The following is a 20100-nucleotide window of genomic DNA, read 5'->3' as shown; positions in this document are numbered from 1 at the left end:
GGTAGGAAGGGACAGTTTGATAGGGACACTGCTATCTATGGGCTGGGAAATGGAATGCCTTAAAATGTTCAGTGTTAGACTCGTGCCCACAAACAGCTAGAGAAACCTAGAGAATGTCAATAGAAGTTTAATTTATCCGAATATCTGTAAAAGCTGTGCATACGCCAAGCATCTCAAGGCTAGACGCTGAAAGAGGCGTGGTGATCCGTAATTCTTTTGGAAATGTTTCAGGCTGCAAACGCACCCATGAGAAAACCATGTCGCTTGATTTATTGGAATATTTGGCCAAATCAAGGTCTTTGCCTCACGTGTCCACAGAACCTCAGATCCAGGAAAATCTACATATTTTTACTTAGGAGTCAGGTATCTCAGTTAAAAAGATCAGCCCGTCCGGCGTGGCTCAGTAGTTGAGCGCCAAGCCAAGAGCCAGGAGGTCAGGGTTCGATTCCCGGTCAGGGCACACGCCCAGGTTGTGGGCTCCATCCCCAAAGTGGGGCGTGCAGGAGGCAGCCGATCCATGATTCTCGCCCATCATGGAGGCTTCTCTCTCTCCCTCTCCCTTCCTCTCTGAAATCAATACAAATATATTTTTAAAAGAAGAGAGCTTAGAGTACAATGAGGAAAAAAATCACCTCATATTTTTAAAAATATGTTTTACTGATTTTTTACAGAGAAGAAGGGAGAGGGATAGAGAGCTAGAGACATCAATGAGAGAGAAACATTGATCAATGCCTCCTGTACACACCCCACTGGGGATGTGCCCGCAACCAAGGTACATGCCCTTGACCGGAATCGAACCTGGGACCCTTCAGTCTGCAGGCCGACGCTCTATCCACTGAGCCAAACCGGTTAGGGCTCACCTCATATTAAAAGAAAAAAAGATCAGAGTGTCACTGTTTAAAATTTATTCTGAAATTCAATTTCGTTTATTTTTAAGGAAATTTTTCTTAGGTACCTTGTCGGAAAAGCATGATTGATTGCTTGTGACTCGAATGTTTTAAAAATGAGGATCCTGGAATTTAATAAAGTGTATTCTTTTCTCAGGGGCTTACGCTATCGACAAAAGATCCCATTCAAATGTGATGTTTAACCTTTTCCATTCTTCCCCCAAAAAGTCTTCTCTTATTAAGCTGGCAAAAGCAGTAAATTTGGCCAACAATTTCCAAAACAGGGGCTATCTCCTTGTCTGCTTTGAAAACTCGTGCACACACAGAGATGTTTCCGTAAACAGGAAGATGGATAAAGCACGGATAGGAAAATCAGAAATTGTATAGACATCGGAGTTTCAAACTTTTCCAGCTGTACAACTTAATTGTATAATCTAAAACCACAGCCTGGCCGTGTGGCTCAGTGGTTGAGCGTCGACCTATGAACCAGGAGGTCACGGTTCGATTCCCAGTCAGGGCACATGCCTGGGTTGTGGGCTCCATCCCCAGTAGGGGGTGTGCAGGAGGCAGCCCATCCATGATTCTCTCTCATCATTGATGCTTCTCTCTCTCTCTCTCCCTCTCCCTTCCTCTCTGAAATCAATAAAGATATTTTTAAAAAAATAAAATAAAACCACAGGTACCTAGGATCTATTCCATAAATATATGTGTTTTTTTATAGTTGAGCAGAAACATAAAAAAATAGACTCAGAGAGAATGGGGACATTGAGAAGTAGAATACAAAAGTAGAAATTTAACAGGCAAAGGATTCCTATGTAGAATGCCTAAAGAATTCCTCCAGATCAATAAGGAAGAGACCAAAGAATCCGGCTTAAAGATTGACAAGGTAATACCCAGAAGGGGAAGCCGGAATGGCCAGTAAGCACAGAAAAAAACTCCCAGCTCTGTGAGCTGTGGCGGAAATGCAACTGAAAACAGCCCCGAGGAGGCATTTTATACGCGTGAAATTCATAAAAATAAGGTCTAACAACCTGGGGTCCTAGCACGGAAGCAGAAAGCGAAGACTGTCCTCTCCTGGTCGGAGTGTGGATCTGGGAAGCCACGTTGACGAGTAATTTGGAAAAATCTAGGATAGTTGAAGATGTACCTTCCCTGTGTATACTCCAGAGAAACTCTTACACACACGCTTAAGGAGAGAGGTGCAAATTCCTCCACTACACATAGCACGTCTGGCCCAGCCAGGGTGGCTCAGTGGTTGAGCGACAACCTAGGAACCAGGAGGTCAGGGTTTGATTCCCAGTCAGGGCATGTGCCCGGGTTGTGGGCTGGATCCCCAGTGTGGGGCGTGCAGGAGGCAGCTGATCCATGATTCTCTCTCAGCGTTGATGTTTCTCTCTCTCTCTCTCTCCCTGTCCCTTCCTCTCTGAAATCAATAAAAGTATCTTTTTAAAAAATTAGCAAGTCTTATGGGGCAAGCACTCAACAGCCATGGAATTTTGTCATGCGGAAACTAATGAAAACAAAAGTATTTTAAAAATCACAACAAAAGCAGAGCACAGTTAACCCACTGATATTATTTGCCCCTAGAATTCCAGATGCCAGTCCTTTTCGGACCCCTTCCCTCTTGGACAGGGACGTGTGGGTGTCCTGTCGCAGAAACTACCTTCATAAAAGTGAAAAATACAGAGGCGGGCCAAAGGAGGTTTACTGCGCCACCGCGACACTATTTGGCGTTAATAAAACTAACCTTAATAATCGTAACCTTCGTGCCTTTTTCCGTATGAACAATTGTAAGCCTACTTAAAATATATGTTTTTTTTAAATTGATTTCAGAGAGGAAGGGAGAGTTAGAATCATCAATGATGAGAGAGAATCATGGATCGGCTGCCTCCCACATGCCCCCTACTGGGGATGGAGCCACAGTGCAATCGGGCATGTGCCCTGATGGAATGGAACCGTGACCTCCTGGTTCCTAGGTTGATGCTCAACCCCTGAGCCACACTGGCAGGGCTGTAAGCCTACTTTTGCCCACCCCTGCAGGGCCCTGGTATTTAATAGCCTTTTATGTTATTGCATTCCTTTAATACAGGGGGATTTCTTGTTTTCCTGATCTGCACTCCTAGCATCAGCAGGTCATTTAACAGTGGAAATCGCGGTGGCCCTCAAAGCCACCAGACCTGTCACTCTTGGCTCTGAGGAAAGATATTTCTGTAGGTTTTCCAGCTCAGGGCTCCCTCCATTCACGGCTAAGGCTTGTGCTTCAAAACAGTAACATGTTGGGGAAAATGACATGTGAGCCAACATCACTCCCATGTCCTGCCCACATCCTTCCCCCTGTTGACCAACGGTGTGTTAGCCAATGTGCCCACGGCGTAACCCGCGTTGTAATGAGGATGTTGATGACAGTCAGCCTTGTTGGTCAGAGCGAGGAGTTGGGCAAGGCGGCCGCTGAATGCCTCTCACTCGGGAATGTCAGCGGGAGGTGACCTTCAGATGCTGGGCCGTTCAGAATGACCTTGTCCTTCCTCCTCCTGTTTGCCAGGTGCTTTGCTCATTTCAGCTCATTTCAGCCTCTCCACAGCCGGTGGAACAGCACCAGAATCACCGAGATGCAGATGTGGGCCAGGCTTGGCCCCTAGGATTCTATCTGGTAAAGAAAGTTCCATGTTCGGCCGGCGTGGCTCAGTGGTTGAGTGTCGACCTAGGAACCAGGAGGTCACGATTCGATTCCCGGTCAGGGCACAGGCCCGGGTTGTGGGCTCCATCCCCAGTAGGGGCTGTGCAGGAGGCAGCCGATCCGTGATTCTCTCTCATTGATGTTTCTATCTCCCTCTCCCTCTCCCTTCCTCTCTGAAATCAATAAAAATCGATTTAAAAAAATAAAAAGAAGAACTAGCCATGGTAGTAGGATATTTATACAAGGGAAATTGACAAGCTCTACCGATCAGGCCCCCTCCTCCCCATAGCCTAGTTGCACATTTGCCACTAACCCACCAGCACATGTCACCTTAGCCTCTCCCTGTCTCCCACCTGCCTCCGCCGTCTCCCACAGGGTGCTGGGTCTGAAAGCAACCCCCCGGCCTCCTCACTTGACTTTTTGGCCTGTTGGAACCGGGCCTTGCACCTCTTCCAGGAGCGATTTCATTGGGGTTTCTGTAAAAGAAGAAAAAGTCAGTCCTGTCCCACGAAACAAACGCATCTTCATCGTTGAAGGTGATCGCTATTCAAGCTCCTTCGCTGGCCACCAGGCACAGCAAGCCCCATAGAGAGAGAATGGAAACACCTGGTGGTCCCGGAAATGGAGGGGACCCCCGAGGCCACCCTCCCCTCCTCCAGCCTCCCAGCGCTTTTTGTGGACAATTTCTCCGGCCTCTGCCCAGTCACTTAGAGCTATTGCCACACGAGGTGCAGAACCAAGCAGAGACTGCGGGTAACCCTAGTTATTTGTTTCTATTGGAAAAGAAGAAGCATTCTTTAAAAAAAAAAATATATATATATATATATATATATTGATTTCAGAGAGGAAGGGAGAGGGAGAGAGAGAAGCATCAATGATAAGAGAGAATCATGGATCGGCTGCCCCCTGCACACCCCACCACTGGGGATCGAGCCCCCAACCCAGGCACGTGCCCTGACCAGGAATGGAACCCATGACCTCCTGGCTCCTAGATCGATGCTCAACCACTGAGCCACACCGGCCGGGCCCACATTGCTTTTCTTTTCTTTTTTTAAAAATATATATTTTATTGATTTTTTACAGAGAGGAAGGGAGAGGGATAGAGAGCCAGAAACATTGATCAGCTGCCTCCTGCACACCCCCTACTGGGGATGTGCCTGCAACCAAGGTACATGCCCTTGACCGGAATTGAACCTGGGACCTTTCAGTCGCAGGCCGACTCTCTATCCACTGAGCCACGCCAGCCAGGGCCCACATTGCTTTTCAAGTATCGTGGAGGAACGAAGCAAGTATGGCCCTGCGAGGTGGCTGCTCTGTGCACATCTGCACTAGAAGGTTTTCTCTAGGTGGGTGGACCCAAATCTCAAGGAGACGGGGTTGCTGTGGCTGGGCAGGCCTGGCCCACCTGGATGTCACTAAGTCCCTTTCCAGCCCCCCCCCCCCATAGTTTTGGTGTCTCCCACAACGCAAGCCCTTTGCTGGGGACCTGGGGCAGACGTAGAGACAGCGGTGGGTGTAGAGTTCGGAGATGCGCTTGTCGACTAACTCCCGTAACAGCAAAAAGGGAAAGCATCAGGATAACCTTAGAACAGCCGCAACGTTTCTAGAGCACACAACGCACCCTTAAACCCTTTCCAATTCAGATACGATCACACACAAGGAAGTGTAGCCATACTAAGTGTACAGTTCCAAGTGTAGCCATACTAAGTGTACAGTTCCATGTGGTTTAAAATACACACACACACACACACACACACATACAGTGGGGCCTTGACTTATGAGTGTCCCGACTAACTAGTTTTTCGAGATACGAGCCATCTCTCAGCCTATTTTTTACTTTGAGTTGCGAGCTAAAATTCGGGTTACGAGCCAGCTTCAGATACCCCACCGCTAGTTGGCGCAGCGAACGTCACAGTGAACGCCACAACATCAGCCCAGCATCACGTGTCTCACTCGTTCACTGTTGATTTGACATACGAGTAATTTGAGTTACGAGCTCCGTCACGGAATGAATTAAACTCGTAAGTCAAGGCCCCACTGTGTGTGTGTGTGTGTGTGTATACATACATATATATATATATATATATATATATATATATATATATACACATATACATATATATATTCATTTCAGAGAAGAAGGGAGAAGGAGAGAAAGATAGAAACATCAATGATGAGGGAGAAGCATGGATCATCTGCCTCCTGCACACCCCCTACTGGGGATCCAGCCTGCCACCTGGGCATGTGCCCTGACCAGGAATCGAACCGTGACCTCCTGCTTCATAGGTTGATGCTCAACCACTGAGCCACCCCGGCTGGGCCATATTTTCATTTCTCTCGGTGAAATTGCAAGGCGTAGAATTGCTGGATTGTCTGTTCGCTCTCTGCCTAACCTCACAGGAAACTGCCAGAAGGTTGACACTACGCCTTCTTGATTCGTGACTCTCAGGACCTGTGACGTGAATTCTTGCACGTGTTTCTTTTGTCGCGTGGTTTGGTTTTGTCTGGGATCGCGTTGACGGGATGTGAGCGCACCGTTCACCGCTGTCTGAAGGGTCTCCGGAAGGATGAGACCTTCCCGCTCTCTGTTGCGTGGTTCTTTGGAGCCACGTACACGGAGAGCTTGGAACCTGGTGGGGTCACGTGGGAAAACTGGGATGATCGCGGCCGTGGCTTTCCTCCGCGTATATTTTTTATGATCTTCTTTCATAGATTCGACATACAGAGATGTGTGTAACATGTGTGTGGGTTATGGAGCATAACGAGAGCATGGAAAGGGGAAACGCACCACCCGGTCTGGGAATGTACATATTTCTAAGAATACTCCATTGCCTGCGGGCTTCTCCCCAGTCCCTCCCAGAGGTGACCAGGGTCCTGGATTTTGTGTTCATTATGAACCCTCCTGCTAAACACAACAATCCCACATACATCTGACCATGCATGTCATTCTTTTGCTTTAAAACATTTGCTACCTATGTTGTCCTTGCTTTAAAAAAAAAAATTTTTTTTTAATTGATTTCAGAGAGGAAGGGAGAAGGAGAGAGAAATAGAAACATCCATGATGAGAGAGAATCATGGATTGGCTGCCTCCTGCACGCCCCACACTGGGGATCGAGCCCGCAACCCAGGCATGTGCCCTTGGCTGGAATTGAACCTGGGGCCCTTCAGTCCGCAGGTCAATGCTCTATCCACTAAGCCAAACCAGCTAGGGCTGTTGTCCTTGCTTTTAAAAAAAAATTGTGTGGGTTTTTTTTTTTATTGATTTCAGAGAGGAAGAGAGAGAGAAACATCCATGATGAGAGAGAATCATGGATCAGCTGCCTCCTGCACGCCCCCTACTGGGGATCCAGCCTGCCACCCGGGCATGTGCCCTGACAGGGAATCTAACCGTGACCGCCTGGTTCCTAGGTTGGCGCTCAACCACTGAGCCACACCGGCCGGGCTGTTGTCCTTGCCTTGAAGAGCTTTATCAAAATGGTGTCATTCGGGCAGTTTTTCAGAACTTGCTTTTTATTTATCTATTTTTAAGTTGTTTTCTTTCTTCTTTTTTTTTTCTTACCATTGTGTTTCAAAGATCTCCTCCTGCTATGTATGTGTGGTTGTAGTTTGCTCAGTTTTGCTGCTGAATAGCGTTGCCTTCTGGGAATAGGATACAATGGATTGTGTTTCCACTAATACTTGTCGATCGTCAGTCCTGCGGTGCCTCATAATTTCCCTTCTTATGGATGACATTTGAGGGTGGGAGGGGTCGGGTCCACTTAGCAGAATGATTTCACATAAAGCTGCTTTCAGGCAAACAGTTGGTAACAGATGAAAATGAGGCGCCAGGTGCCTGCTGCCAAAGCAAGGAAATAGACAGAAAAACCCCACAGCACGGATGGGTGGGGAGAGTCCTGTGGGTACAGCACGTTGCGATGCATTGTCCATGGGGTGGTGAAGCAGGGACTCCACTCCCTGTCTTGCTGCGTGATTTCATTTCCGAGGTTGAAAAACTTAAGTTTGACTTCGGTAGGTAGAGTGTAATCATTGGGGGGGGGGGGGGGAATCGCCTCCTCTGTCCAGCTGATCGAGTTAAGGCTGAAAGACAAACTCCATTTTGAGTCTTTCCCTCCTGTAAACATGAAGCTATATAATGAGTGTCTAACTTCACTGTCTACAATAGCTTCATCTTCCTGATTTCCTAGTCCTTTAGGAAAACATAGATATTAAAAAATATATACACAAAGGGAAAGGTATTTTGGTTAAACAAACAAACACCCCCTCCCATGCAAATAACTAAGCATTTCTCCTTATTAATGTATCTTACGTGCTTCGGGACCACTGAATGGGAGTTTTTATTACTAATACTAAAAATACGTGGTGTAGCATTTAAAGATTTTTATATCAGCATCAGTCTTTGAAAAGTCAGCTCTGAACTTCTGCCTGAATTTACAAGGACGTGCTTAAAAATCCTCCACACCAAATGTAGCGAGAATATAATAATATCGATTTTCCTTTTCATTTAAGTGCCGGATGGCTCGGTACGCATCCAGACCAGCCACACTCACGCGGGGGGGAGCCCTCTGAAGAAATATGTAAAAATCAGTCGACTCGAATGTTAATCATTCCCACGTAGTCCCCCCACTTTTTTAAAAAAACGATCCATGCTAAAAATGCAAGTTTCTTTTTTAAAGATTCCAATAGATTTGTTTCTTTGTGAATGTCCAGATCATCGAAAACGGGAACATTTTATTGGGGGGAAAAAATTAAGCTGAATTTCAGTCGAGCAAAAACAATCCCATATGCATAACTCTCTTAAGAAAAAGAAGGAAAAAAAAAGATGTACTTTGCCTTCTATACAACTGACTCACTGCCTTGAGCTAAACATTTCCAAGGAGAAAAATGGTCTAGAGGGTAAAGATTAGGGGTGGGGGTGGGGGGGTAGGTTTCCATGAGGATAGCTTTTGACTCGTGTTCAGGTCTTAATTTTTTTAATTTTTTTTTTTAAATATTCACCAACGATGGGCTGCATCATGGAGCTCGGAACTCTTTTGCTCTTATCCCAGAGTGGGAAAGAGAAACCGACCTTTTCCTTGAGAACAGAGGAGCCCCTGACCAGGCAGCCTGGCTGCTTAGGAGACAAACCCTTCTCCAGCCAGAGCTTCGGGACCCTGATTAGCCGCCGCCTTTTTATTTATTATTGACAATCCAGGAGCCTGAGCCCTGAAACCCGATCACATGGAGGCGACGCGGGCTCCTCTCACTTTTTTTTTTTTTTAAGTCCACGTCTTCCGAACTCCCTTCCTCCAGCCATGGCGAGGCCGACCCCCCTTTAAGGATCTGGTCGGGCGGTCTCCGCCGCCTTTATTCGTTAGGTGGCAGCCCTCGGGCGCTCTGGCTATGGGGAACCCTCTCCTTTTGGGGACGTTCTAGGAAACCCCAGAGGAGACCTGGGCCGGGTGCTGGTGTCTGGTCACTCACACAGCCCAGGAGGCGAGAGGGAGGTGCCCGCAGGGCCTAGGGCAGGTGCGGGAGGGTTTCCGCCGTGACCACCGATCACGCGCCTGTGCGGCGCGTTCCAAGGTCCCCACTCCAACCAGGAGACGGGTCCCCGGCCGAGGACCCCCCTCCCCCGACCTCTGCCTTTGGGGGCCCCTAGGACACACACCCCCTCCCCAGCCTCGAGGCCACCGCAGCCCGCCCCGTGCACGCGCTTCGGCCGCTCCCCGCAGCCGTCCACGTGGTGGAGCGCCGAGGCGCGCGAGAAGCATTCGGGGAGGGAGGGCCGCGGGTCCTCGAGGCCCCGCCAGCGCGACCCAGCCCGCCGGGCCCCTAGCCCGGGCCCCCACATTTCCTCTCGGGGAGGGAGGCGACACTCCGAGGGCCAGCCTGCCAGGGCGCCCGCTGCGCCCCCTAGCGGTCGGCGCAGGGACGCGCCCTGGGCGCGCGGGGCCGCCTGTCTGAGCCCCCCCCTTCCCCAGCTGCGGGCCGTCCCCCCTCGCATCCCCAGGCCGAGCCCCACGGGCCGCGCCCTTCCCCCGTCAGCTCCCCGCGAGCCCCGCAACTCTGGGCTTGCAAATCTCGACGCCGCGGCCGCCGCAGCCTTGCGGGGAAGTGCCCGCCTTAGGGGTCCCCTTTCTCCCAGGTGCGCCCCTCCCGCCGCGGCCGGGCTTCCCAGCAGGGCTGCGAAAAACGCCGCCTGCACGCACGGCCTTATTTATTTTGCAACAGCTGCAAGAAACAATGAAGCTTTTCAAGAACGACGCAAACGCGCCTTCCAACCGCGCCGTTGTTTTTCAATGAACCTCTCGGGCCCCGCACTCCCCGCCCACCCCGCTCCCTCCCCTCCGCCTCTCCCCTCCGCCTCTCCCCGCTCGGCCCCCTCCGCCGAGCCCGGACTGGCGCCGGGGACATTGTTTTTGGAGTCTTGCGGGAGGGGAGGGCGCGTGCAGAGTGGCCGGCGCAGTGCGGGTGGGGGCGCGAGCGGGGAGGGGGCGCGCGCGTGCCAGCGAGCGAGCGCAGGAGCGGGCGTGTGGGTGCGCGCGGGCGGGGGGCGGGGGCGGTGCCTGTCCGCCTTGCACCTCGCGCTCCGGCTCCGCTCCGCACGTCCCGGGATCCAGGGCTCCGGCTCTTGGCGCGCGCCGGGCTGGGCCGGGCCCTGGGCGCTGGCGGCTGCGGCGCTGGCGGCTCCCGGGGGCGCGCGGGAGCGGGTGCGCGGACCCAGGCGCGAGCGCGCCAGCCCCCAGTGTGTGGCAGCGGCGGCGGCGGCGGCGGCAGCAGCGCGGCGAGGCTGAGGCTCTTGTTTACCAGCATTAACTCCGCTCGGCGGAGGAAAAAAAAAAAAAGAGGGGGAAAAACCTGCGGACACGCGAGCGCACCGGGCGAGCTCGAGAGAGGCGGGCGAGCCAGGGGGACGCAGCCCGTGCGTCTGCCCCCGGCGCGCCCGTGCGGGTGCCTGCAGACCCTCGGCCCCGCTCCCCGGGCCCTCCACGCCCCTCCCGCGCCGGGGGAGCTCCACGGCGCGCCGCGCGCCTCGGCTTTGACCTTCAGCTGAGCCGGAGCCCCCACGCGCGGGGCCGGCGGCGGCGGCGGCAGGCGGGGGCCGACGCGGGGCGGGCGCGGGAGCGCTGAGCGCGGCGCGGGCGGCCCGCCGCTTTGTGTGCGCCCTGGATTTGGGCAGGAGCTCGCGGCGGCGGCGCTGAGGGAGGCGGCGGCGGCGAGCCCGCAGGACCAGCCGGAGCGGAGCCGCTCATTCATTTCTGACTCCGCATCTCGGCCTCGCCCGCGCCCGGCACTTCGGGCAAAGCTTGCCAACTGCAGCGCGCCCTCCCGCCGCCCCCTGGGGTCGGGGTCGGGTTTGTGTAGCCGTAGCCGGGACGGATTTGGGCTTTGGCCCCTCTCGGTGCAGTTGCCCCCCCACCCCCCGCCTCTCTCTCTGCTTTAAAAATGGAGGCCTTGGCCGCCGAGCGCCCGCCCCGGTGCGCCCCGGGTTCCCCAGTGCGCCCAGCCCTCGGCCGCCGCTGAGCGTCCCCCGCGCCGCCCGCCCCGTCGCTCCGCCTCGGGAGCCCTGTTTCCGTCGCCCTCGCCTTTGGAAAAGGGGGCGAAGACTGCGCTGGTGACTTTCCCTCGCCCTCCCCACCCCTTTTTTATTGCTGAGAGAGGAGAGTTTGGCCCTAAGCCGCAGGGATGAAGTCGCCCCTCGGAGGAGGGTCCCTGGCCTCGCTGTGGGCGCTCCTGCTTCTGGCCGCCGCGCTCGCCTTCTGGCCGACGAGCGGAGAAAGTAAGTATCTGCCCGCCGCCCGCAGCCGCCGCGCGAACTTTTCCATCGACGGGCTGCGCCCTGTTGGCGAAATCCGAGGGGTCGTGGCTCTCGCCCCCCCATCTGCCCCTCCCCCCCCCCCGCGCGGGAGCGGCGGGGTGGGGCGCAGAGGGGCTCGGCGCGGGGGCCCGGGCTGGTGACTGACACCCCCGCGCGCCCTGGCTCAGCGCGTCCCCCCGCAAGAAGGGCCTTGGGGGCTTTCTCTACCCAAGTCCCGAGCGCCCCGCCCCGCGGGCAGCGCGTCCCCGAAGCGCTCAGTGCCCCGCGAGGCGCTGGGACGCGAGCGGGGAAGTTTGCGCCCGGCCGGACCCCGCCACCCGCACCTCGTCCCCCTCCGGGCGCGCGGAGAGGATCGGCGGCCGCCACGGCCCCAGCGCAGCGCACGGACGGCGGGGACTGCGCTCCCGCGGGCGCGCCGAGCCCTGGCAGCCGGGAGCCCCCTGGCCCGGAGGGTGCAAGTTCTCCTCCTTGGCGAGTTGCCCGGCGGCGGAGAGGACCCGCGCCCCAGCACCCCTTCCCAGATATCTCAGCGCGGCCTCCTGTCGCGCGACGCGCCGGGCACCCCTCGGGCTCTTAGATTCTTGGCCTTGCCGGTCACTTTCGCTCGATCCGCCGGGGGTGACCCGCCCCCGGCTTCCCTGGGCCGCGCGGTGTGGCTCGGAGGTGCGGGGAGCGGTCTTCGCCGAGTTCCGCATCCCGCCCAGGGGCTCCTGGGTTGGGGCGGGGGCGGGCGAGGTGCGAAGGCGGAGGTGCCCCGCGTCAACTACGCGCTTCTGGGGCGCGCGTCCCGCCCGAGTTCCGAGGGCTCTGGGACCTCCCACTTCTTGCCCATCCCGTGGACGCTCTCCTCCTCCGGGCCCGGCTGGAGAGGGGGTGGTTACACGGCACCCGAGTGCGCGAGTGGGTGTGTGGTCGGAGCCGACGTGCAATCCCACGGCGGTTTTGCGACGTGGGGGTGTCGCCGCCGCCACACACACACGGCCGCGCCGCGCGAGGACACCTCGATGCCCGGGGCTCCGGCCAGAGCGCGAGGCTCCGCGGAGGAGGAGGAGAGAGGAGCGTGTTTTGTTTTGCGAACGCGCAGCCCTGGCCTTGGCTTTGAGGCCAGAACTGTGTGGCGCTCTCCCTCCCTCTCCCCCCACCCCCCCGCGCACTTCCTTTGTACATAGTTAATAAGCAATATCGCTCTACACGCGCTATCGCTTGCAATCTGATAGCTTTTGTTTGGGTAGCGTCGGGTAGGGGTAGGGAAGAGCGGGGTGGGGGGAGGGAGCGAGGGGGGAAGAAGTTTCGTCGTCCCCCCCCCCCCCATGGGCTGCGGAGGGAGGCGAGGAGGGGGTCCCGTAATTCTCAGAGAATGACAAAAGTGGCTCGCTGGCTGCTACATTGTTGAAGGTAAGGTAACTTGATGGCGATTACAAAGTTTCAATGCAGGCGCAGACCGCGGCTGGGAGCGGCGAGGGCGTGCTGGTGAGCTAATGGTTGCCAAGGGTAGGTATGCAGGTGGTGCCGATTAAAAACCACCCTGAGCCCTGAGGAGCGCAGGGCAGACTCCGGAGGCATCGGGGGCTGCCTGGCCGCGTCCAGGGCGCAGTTCAGTTCGCAAAGGCTGTTTGTCTAAACACACCCTCTCCTTCGATGCCTGGTAAGCAGCGAGTCCCCCCCCCCCCCCCCACGGAGGGAGAGCAGGGTTTTGGGGTATTTTTTTTTTTTTAGAGAATTAGCGTGTTGACTGCGTGGAGTTAAGACGCGCCTCGAGGCCCGCCAGACCTTGCCCAAATCCGAGCCCTCCTGTTCTTTTGTTTTCTCAACTTTCAGCTCATTGGATTGGGCGAGAGGCTTGGGGTTCCCGTCGGAGGCTCACCGACCCCGCATTTTGGGGTGTGAGGGGGGAGGGTAGGAGGGGGGCTCCTAGCCTTTAAAAGCTGCGTAAAAAGTTTGGAAAACACGCCCGAGACTGGATTCAGGGAACGCTCGTTCCTGTCTTTGAACCCCTGCGGTGTCCCTGGGTTTGGTGATTTCAAGAGAATAACTTCAGAAATTCACAAAAGGAGGGGTGGCCTCGCAGAGGAGTCCTGGAAGCAGGAGTGTGTCCTGTGTCCGGCATTTTAAAATAGGATGTCCTGTTGCTTGGAGCGATTTTCATGAAAATACATTCTTTCTGGCAGGCGTTTTTTGTTTCCCTTACCTTTTTTTTTATTATTTTCTTGAGAAAACAGGCGGGAGGGGGTGTTTTCACGGGTGTTCCCAATCGCACATAGCCAGAGCTTTTCTCCCAGAGGCCGTGGAAATGGTGGGCACCTGGAAACACGCTGAGAAGCCAGGGGGCACCGGGAATGCCTGATTTTGTTGAAGATCTATCCCAGGACCTGGCCCTCCCCGGGGTGGGCATGGGTTCCGTTTGGAGCCCAGAAGGTGCTAGGACACAACGCTGAGAGAATACCCAAGGGATCCCACCAGGGTCTAGCTGGGATTCTCTGGGCGGGCGAGGGCAGCCATGAAGATTGGGGGGGGGGGTCCCCATTGTGTTGGCCTACGTTGGCTCAGTGGTTCCTCTTGCTGCCAGCAGTAGGATGAGCTTCAAAACAAAACAAAACACAAAAACCCTCGAATGTAGACAATTTAGAAGTTTTGGAATCAGAGAAAGTCGCCCAGGCGAGGAGGTTTCCTATCCATAGACTATGAGACTATGAACAGAGCGTCTCTGTAAGGTTTTGGAGGCCAGGCGTGGTGGCCAGATAAACGGATGGCTCTAAAAAAATATATATTTAAAAAAAACGTAGTGCGCTTTGAAACGTGCCGTGGCCATCTCGTGAGAAGGGATTCCGTCAGCTTTCCGCGCCAGACACAGGCACGGCCGATGGTCAGGTATGTGACCCGGTGGCGAAAGGAGTTGGTGTTCTATTACCAGCAGAAGGAGTTTGGGGAGAGCCCACGTATAGCAAAGGCTAGTGTGTCGACGCCTCAGAGGGAAGTAGCCAAGGGCACGATCATTTCTCTAGGTTGGATGTGCGGGGAGGAGTCGAAGAGTCCAAACCTGAAGAAATACGCGCAGGTCGAGAACCTTAAACACACGCAAAGCGAAAGAAATCAGCCCCTCAGGACCACGTATCGTGTGGTCTGATTCCACGTATGCAAAGCCCAGAGCGAGCCAATCCATAGAGAGAGAGTAGAGCGGGAGTTGGAAGGCTGAGAGAAAGGGGGGGGATATAAGGGGGAGGGGAGGTGAAAGGGAGGGGCCCCCAGTTTCTTTTTGGGGGGGTGATGAAGAGATGAAAATGTGCTACAATTAGATCCTGGTGCCCCTCGCACAACTCTGAATATATGAAAACGAGTGACTTTTATGGTATGTGACTTCTATTTCAACAAACCCGCTCTTTTTCTAAATTACTATTATTTTTAAAGAAATAGGCGAAGGTGGGGAGGAAAGCCCTGTTCCATAGGCGTTAGATTGACATGATTAAGTGCGCCCGGCCAACAGGTTGGTGTCCGGCCGCCCCTCTTTAATTTAAGGAGTTTTGCCATAAATTGCAGTCGTACCGCCAGCTGATCATTGAAGCTTGAAGCTAGTGGGTGATAGTCGTCGGATGGCCTTTTTTTTTTTTTTTTTTGAATCACATGCATTTTCCACACTGTGGCCATTTCATGAACAGAATCCGGGAGAGATGGACAGGCAGGAGAACAGAGTGTTGGTTATAGAGTTGGGATTCAAGATGGAGGGGCTGGACTGAGACACACACACACACACACACACTCACACGCTAGTGAGGTTTGTAGCAGGAAAATTCTTCACTGAGCCCGAAACAGTGTTGGGTCTTTCCAAGATGAGAGTTTAGAAGCTGAGTTCGGATGGCTTTTTTTTTTCTTTAAATATATTTCCAGCTCCTTCCATATGTTTTCCAACACAGAACTTAATGGAGTGTTGTCAGCGGGTCAGGAATTTTCACTTTCTTTTCTGATATTCCATATGACCCACCCCGGATGGCAAAGACTAAATGAAGATGTGCTGTTCATTTGAATGTAGTGACGTTGTTTTTCTGTTTGTTTGTTTTGTGTGTGTGTGTGTGTATGTGGGGTTTTTTTTTTTTGGTTTTGTTTTTTTTTACCCCTTTGTTGCTTATTTTATTTCTTGCACAGCTTTAGCATCTGAGCTGGAAAAAGCATCTTTGTAACCTACAGTAGCTCTGCAGGCATACTGTCCTTCAGAAAAAAAAATTTTTCTTAAGGAGCAAAAGATTTGTACAATCCAACAAAGGCATTTGTGTGTGTGTGTGTGTGCCCGCCCTTCTCCAAATTTACCTTGGCCTTTTAATGGGAAGGGATGTAGCGGAGAATTGCTGTTTACGTTTGTTTTGGGTCTTTGTTTTGGCTGAGTTCACCCAAGAAGAATGTGTTTCCTCTCGTTACTGTTGCAAGAGCAGGGCAGTAAATGCAAATGAAATGGATCATTTTCACTTGTTGCCTTAAGAGCGGTGCCAGGGGGGGACCGGGGGATGCCTTAGGGATGGCCGCTTCCTTTGCAATCCGGGTTTTCATTGGTTTTGTAAGAACATACGGGTGAGAAGCAACGGGTGGGTGGGGGGGGGACACAGCCAGCACCGAGTGGGCACCTGCTGTATGCAGTGTGCTGGGCCATGCCTGAGCCCACTGAAGCGACAGAGGATTTTGCTTTTGCCCTCGGGGACATTTTACATACTCAGGCCTGAAACAGAGTTGCCTGCAAACACAGTTACTTGATTCATTGTTTTCAAGGAGACTGCAAACAGCATTTTTTTTTTTTAATAGGCCCTTTTGGAACCTTGCTGTAGACTTAAGATAGTGACGTTAAACCCGTTAAACCCGTGGATCTTCTGAAGGCCTGTGCTGGGTGCACCCTCGGCCTCGGGGTGCAGTGTCACGCTGCACGCCATGACCTAAAGGAGACATTCGCCCGCCCGTCATGGTCCGCCACCCTGCCTTCTTGATAACGGGGGTTGTTTTGACAGTTTTGATTTAAAATGCGCAGCGTCAGAGCTCCCCTTTGCCAACACGCCGGGAGTCAGCAGGTGTGTGCGTGCATGTCATGTGGCACGTTCTGAGCTGCAGGGGCCGTGGGACTTCGGTCACAACTTCTCTGCATTGGCCCTGGCCGTTGTGTGGCTCAGTGGTTAGAGCGTCACCCCCCCACCCCCCACCCTCCAAAGGTTTGTGGGTTCAAGTCCCTGTCAAGGGCGTGCCAGGGTTGCAGGGTCCATCCCAGCCCCAGTCCAGGCTCATGCGGGAGGCAGCCAATTGAGGGGTCTCTCTCTGACATGGATGTTTCTCTTTCCTCTCCTCTCCCTCCCTCCCTCTCTCCCCCTCTCTCTAAATAAAAATCAATGGGAAAATATCCTCAGGTGAGGATTAACCGCAACAACAACAAAACCTTTTCCGCTTTTACACATCGCTTAATTAGCCTTCTGGAAATCAGGACACTTTTCTAATTTGAAGACTTTGTCTAATTCCCACTAATTTGCTGCTTTTAAAGGCGTGCAGGGGTAAAAATGAAATCGAGGAGGCAATTAGAGCTTGAAGCGTTTCTTAATCATAAAACGCACCAGCTACGTTTCTCCGGGTTGTGATTTCCTTCGATTTGTTTTCAAAACTCAATTTAAAACAAAAAAACAAAAATAAATCAGCCCACGTTCACAGGGGAGGTATTTGTGCCCGCGGGCCAACTCCCTCCGACCTGCTCTCCGTCGCCAGCTCCTGGCAGGTGCTTGCGGAGGAGGCCAGGGGATGCGCGTCTCTCAATTTACTAAATACGTGCGTGCTAATTGCACCTGCGCTCCGGGGCCAGTTTCTTGATTTCTCTGAGATGTTCTTCAGGCAGATCCAGGCAACCACGTGAATAATGATGAGTCCAGCGCTCTGACCCTGCCTTCAAAATGGAGCTTGGCAACGAGAGGGAGTTTTCTAGTTATTGGTCAAAATAGGATTTGAGTGAAACTAACAAGGGGGGGGCCGGGCAGGGTGGCTCAGTGGTTAGAGCGTCGACCTCGGAACCAGGAGGTCAAGGTTCGATTCCCGGTCAGGGCACAGGCCGGGGTTATAGACTCCATCCCCGGTAGGGGGCGTGCAGGAGGCAGCCGGTCCATGATTCTCTCTCCTCATTGATGTTTTTCTCCCTCTCCCTCTCCCTCTCCCTTCCTCTCGGAAATCAATAAAAATATATTTAAAGCAAAAACACCAAACTGATTTTTTTTTCTGAGGGAGGGACACGTGTTTGGTACAAAAAGGGAAATCAACAAGTGAGGCTGTTCGCGCACTAGATGCCTCGTCCCCCAACACCAGGGAGTTCCTTTTGTTTAATTGCTGTGGTCTTCCCTGACCCGACATGTTAACAATAGCGTTGATTTCAGACTTGTGAAGGTCATGTTGTTAACTGTTTTTACACCATCAGTTTTACTCCTATTGTCGCGGGCCAGGTACCGGTTTTGTAGAATTTCCTACTCTTCCCCCCCCCCCCCTTCCCCCGGCCCCATATTCCAATTACACTTCGGGCTTAGGAAATCCACTAATTTCACAGTCTTTAAGGAATATTGGTATTTCTAGACTTGAAATTAGAACTAGTTTTTTTTTTTTCTTTCTCCTCGTCTTACTGGGATGAGCCCCCCTCCCCTCCTCCCTTTGTTAATCCTCCCCCGAGGATATTTGCCCATAGCTTTCTTAGAGAGAGTAGAAGGGAGAGGGAAAGACAGAGAGAGACATCCCCGCGAGAGAGAGACACATCCATGGGTTGCCTCGTGCACCAGCCCGACCAGGGCCCGGACCACAGAGGAGCCCGCAACCGAGGTACGTGCCCTTGACCGGAATCGAACCCGGGACCCTTCAGTCCGCGGGCCGACGCTCTATCCACTGAGCCACACCGGCTAGGGCTGGACCGAGTTCTTAAGTTTTAAAAAAAATTCGTTCTCATACCATAAAATGCCTTACATATGTGTGTGTTTTTTTTTAACCTTACATAAGTTTTGAAGGCTCTGAGTCAAACCATAGGAATTATTTGCTGTGCTTACATAAAGCGCCAGAGAGACCAATGCCAAAGCCTCCATTTTCCCCTTCTCCTTCCTGCCCCGGACTGGGAGGATATATTAGACGTGTAGGCTGCTGTTCAGATTGTACCGGGACACAGCAGAAAGCTATTTTTTTTTTTTACGATGCCTATGGTTGCGGTAACTTATTTTTTTAAATATATTTTTTATTTTGTTTATATTTTATTATAGGCGGCTCTTACTTTTTTAAAAGTATTTTTTTTTTTTTGATTTCAGAGAGAGGAAGGGAGAAAGGGAGAGAAAGATAGAAACGTCAGTGAGGAGAGAGAATCACTGATCTGCTGCCTCCTGCATGCCCCCCCCCTACTGGGGGTCGAGCCCACAACCCGGGCATGTGCCCTTGACCGGAATGGAACCCGGGACCCTTCAGTCCGCGGGCCGACGCTCTATCCACTGAGCAACACCGGCTAGGCTGAAACTGTCATTTTAATAGAACCTACTTAAAAATTAAATGAGTGAATCTATACACCAAGTGTTTAGGATAGAGCCTGGCATAGACTAAGCAACTCCGACCTAAACTTGCTGCTGTTTTTTTCTTAAAATATGTATTTTTTATTGATTTCAGAGGGGAAGGGAGTGAGGGAGTGATAGAAACATCAATGATGAGAGGGAATCATGGATCGACTGCCTCCTGCACGTCCCCTACTAGGGATCGAGCCCGCACCCCAGGCATGTGCCCTGACCGGAGATCCAACCTGTGACCTCCTGGTTCATAGGTTGACGCTCAACCACTGAGCCACACCAGCCGGGCATTACCGCTCTTACGGATGCGACCAGCTCTTTGCATAGTGCCAGGACAGGACAGGACACACGTGACGCTTGACGGCCCTGGCCATGTCAGTGTGATAGCCCAGCACGTAGTTGCTCAATAAAGTACAACTTAATTTTCTTAAGGTTCCTGAACGAGATTGCATTTTGCTTGTGAAACACAGCTGTGATTTTACACACACACACACCCCCACCCCCGGCAGTAAACAGTGACCAGCCCCAGGGGTTGGCTTTCCTTTTGGGAGATCTGTTTATTATGCTTTGCCCTTCAGTCCCTTCATGTGTCCATTTCTGCCGGGGGCCTGAGAAATGTCCAGTGGACACACTTTGCCCACGTCACCAACGCGGAGGCGCCACCTAGCGGCCAGCCGGGAAATGCAGCCTTTTTGGGCGACTGTTAACAGTTCCCTAAGGATGAAGATAGCTGGTCCCCCCCACCTCCATCCTACCCCCCCACCCTGTAGACTTTGCTTTCTGGCTCCCCTGGGACCCGGTGCAGGAAGAGGTGCAAGCTGCAGGCTTCTGCAGCAACCACGGGATGTGGCCCGGGATTAAGGTTATCGGACGGCGTTAAGCACGAGGGACTTAAGTTCTTGCTCAGCGATGTAAACAGTTTGGGGAGATGTTACGCTATGTGGGGTGCTTTTAACAACGTGGGATTTAAGATGTCGTTACGGGACTTGAATACGTGAGAAGTCCCACACTGTTTCTTCTGAGATGAGAGGTTTTTAAAGAAAAAACACACACACAAAAACAAACAAACCCCAAACACACACACCCTCCTGATTCGTGTTGAGAAAAAGAAACCGAGGTATTTACTTCCCATTGCTCCGTCTAAACACGTGGGTACACGTTAATTACCATCCTCACAGGAGTCCCCTTGGGCAAGTCGATGTTGTT

General features: G+C 52.9%; 1 protein-coding gene across 1 annotated transcript in view; it reads left to right on the top strand.

Moving 5' to 3' along the window:
- Positions 1 to 11229: 11229 nt before the first annotated feature.
- The window catches only part of IGF1R (insulin like growth factor 1 receptor), a gene marked incomplete at its 5' end in the record, with an annotated part of 113959 nt that continues 105088 nt past the window's right edge, over positions 11230 to 20100 (top strand). The window contains one exon of the mRNA XM_081114825.1: positions 11230 to 11323. Coding sequence (XP_080970951.1) covers positions 11230 to 11323 — 94 coding nt within the window. The remainder of the gene's footprint in view (positions 11324 to 20100) is intronic.

This window comes from Myotis nattereri (genome assembly GCF_964212035.1).
Source record: "Myotis nattereri genome assembly, chromosome: 21".
Lineage (NCBI taxonomy): Eukaryota > Metazoa > Chordata > Mammalia > Chiroptera > Vespertilionidae > Myotis > Myotis nattereri.
Note: the sequence above shows the minus strand (reverse complement) of the source record. Positions and strands in the feature narration are given on the sequence as shown.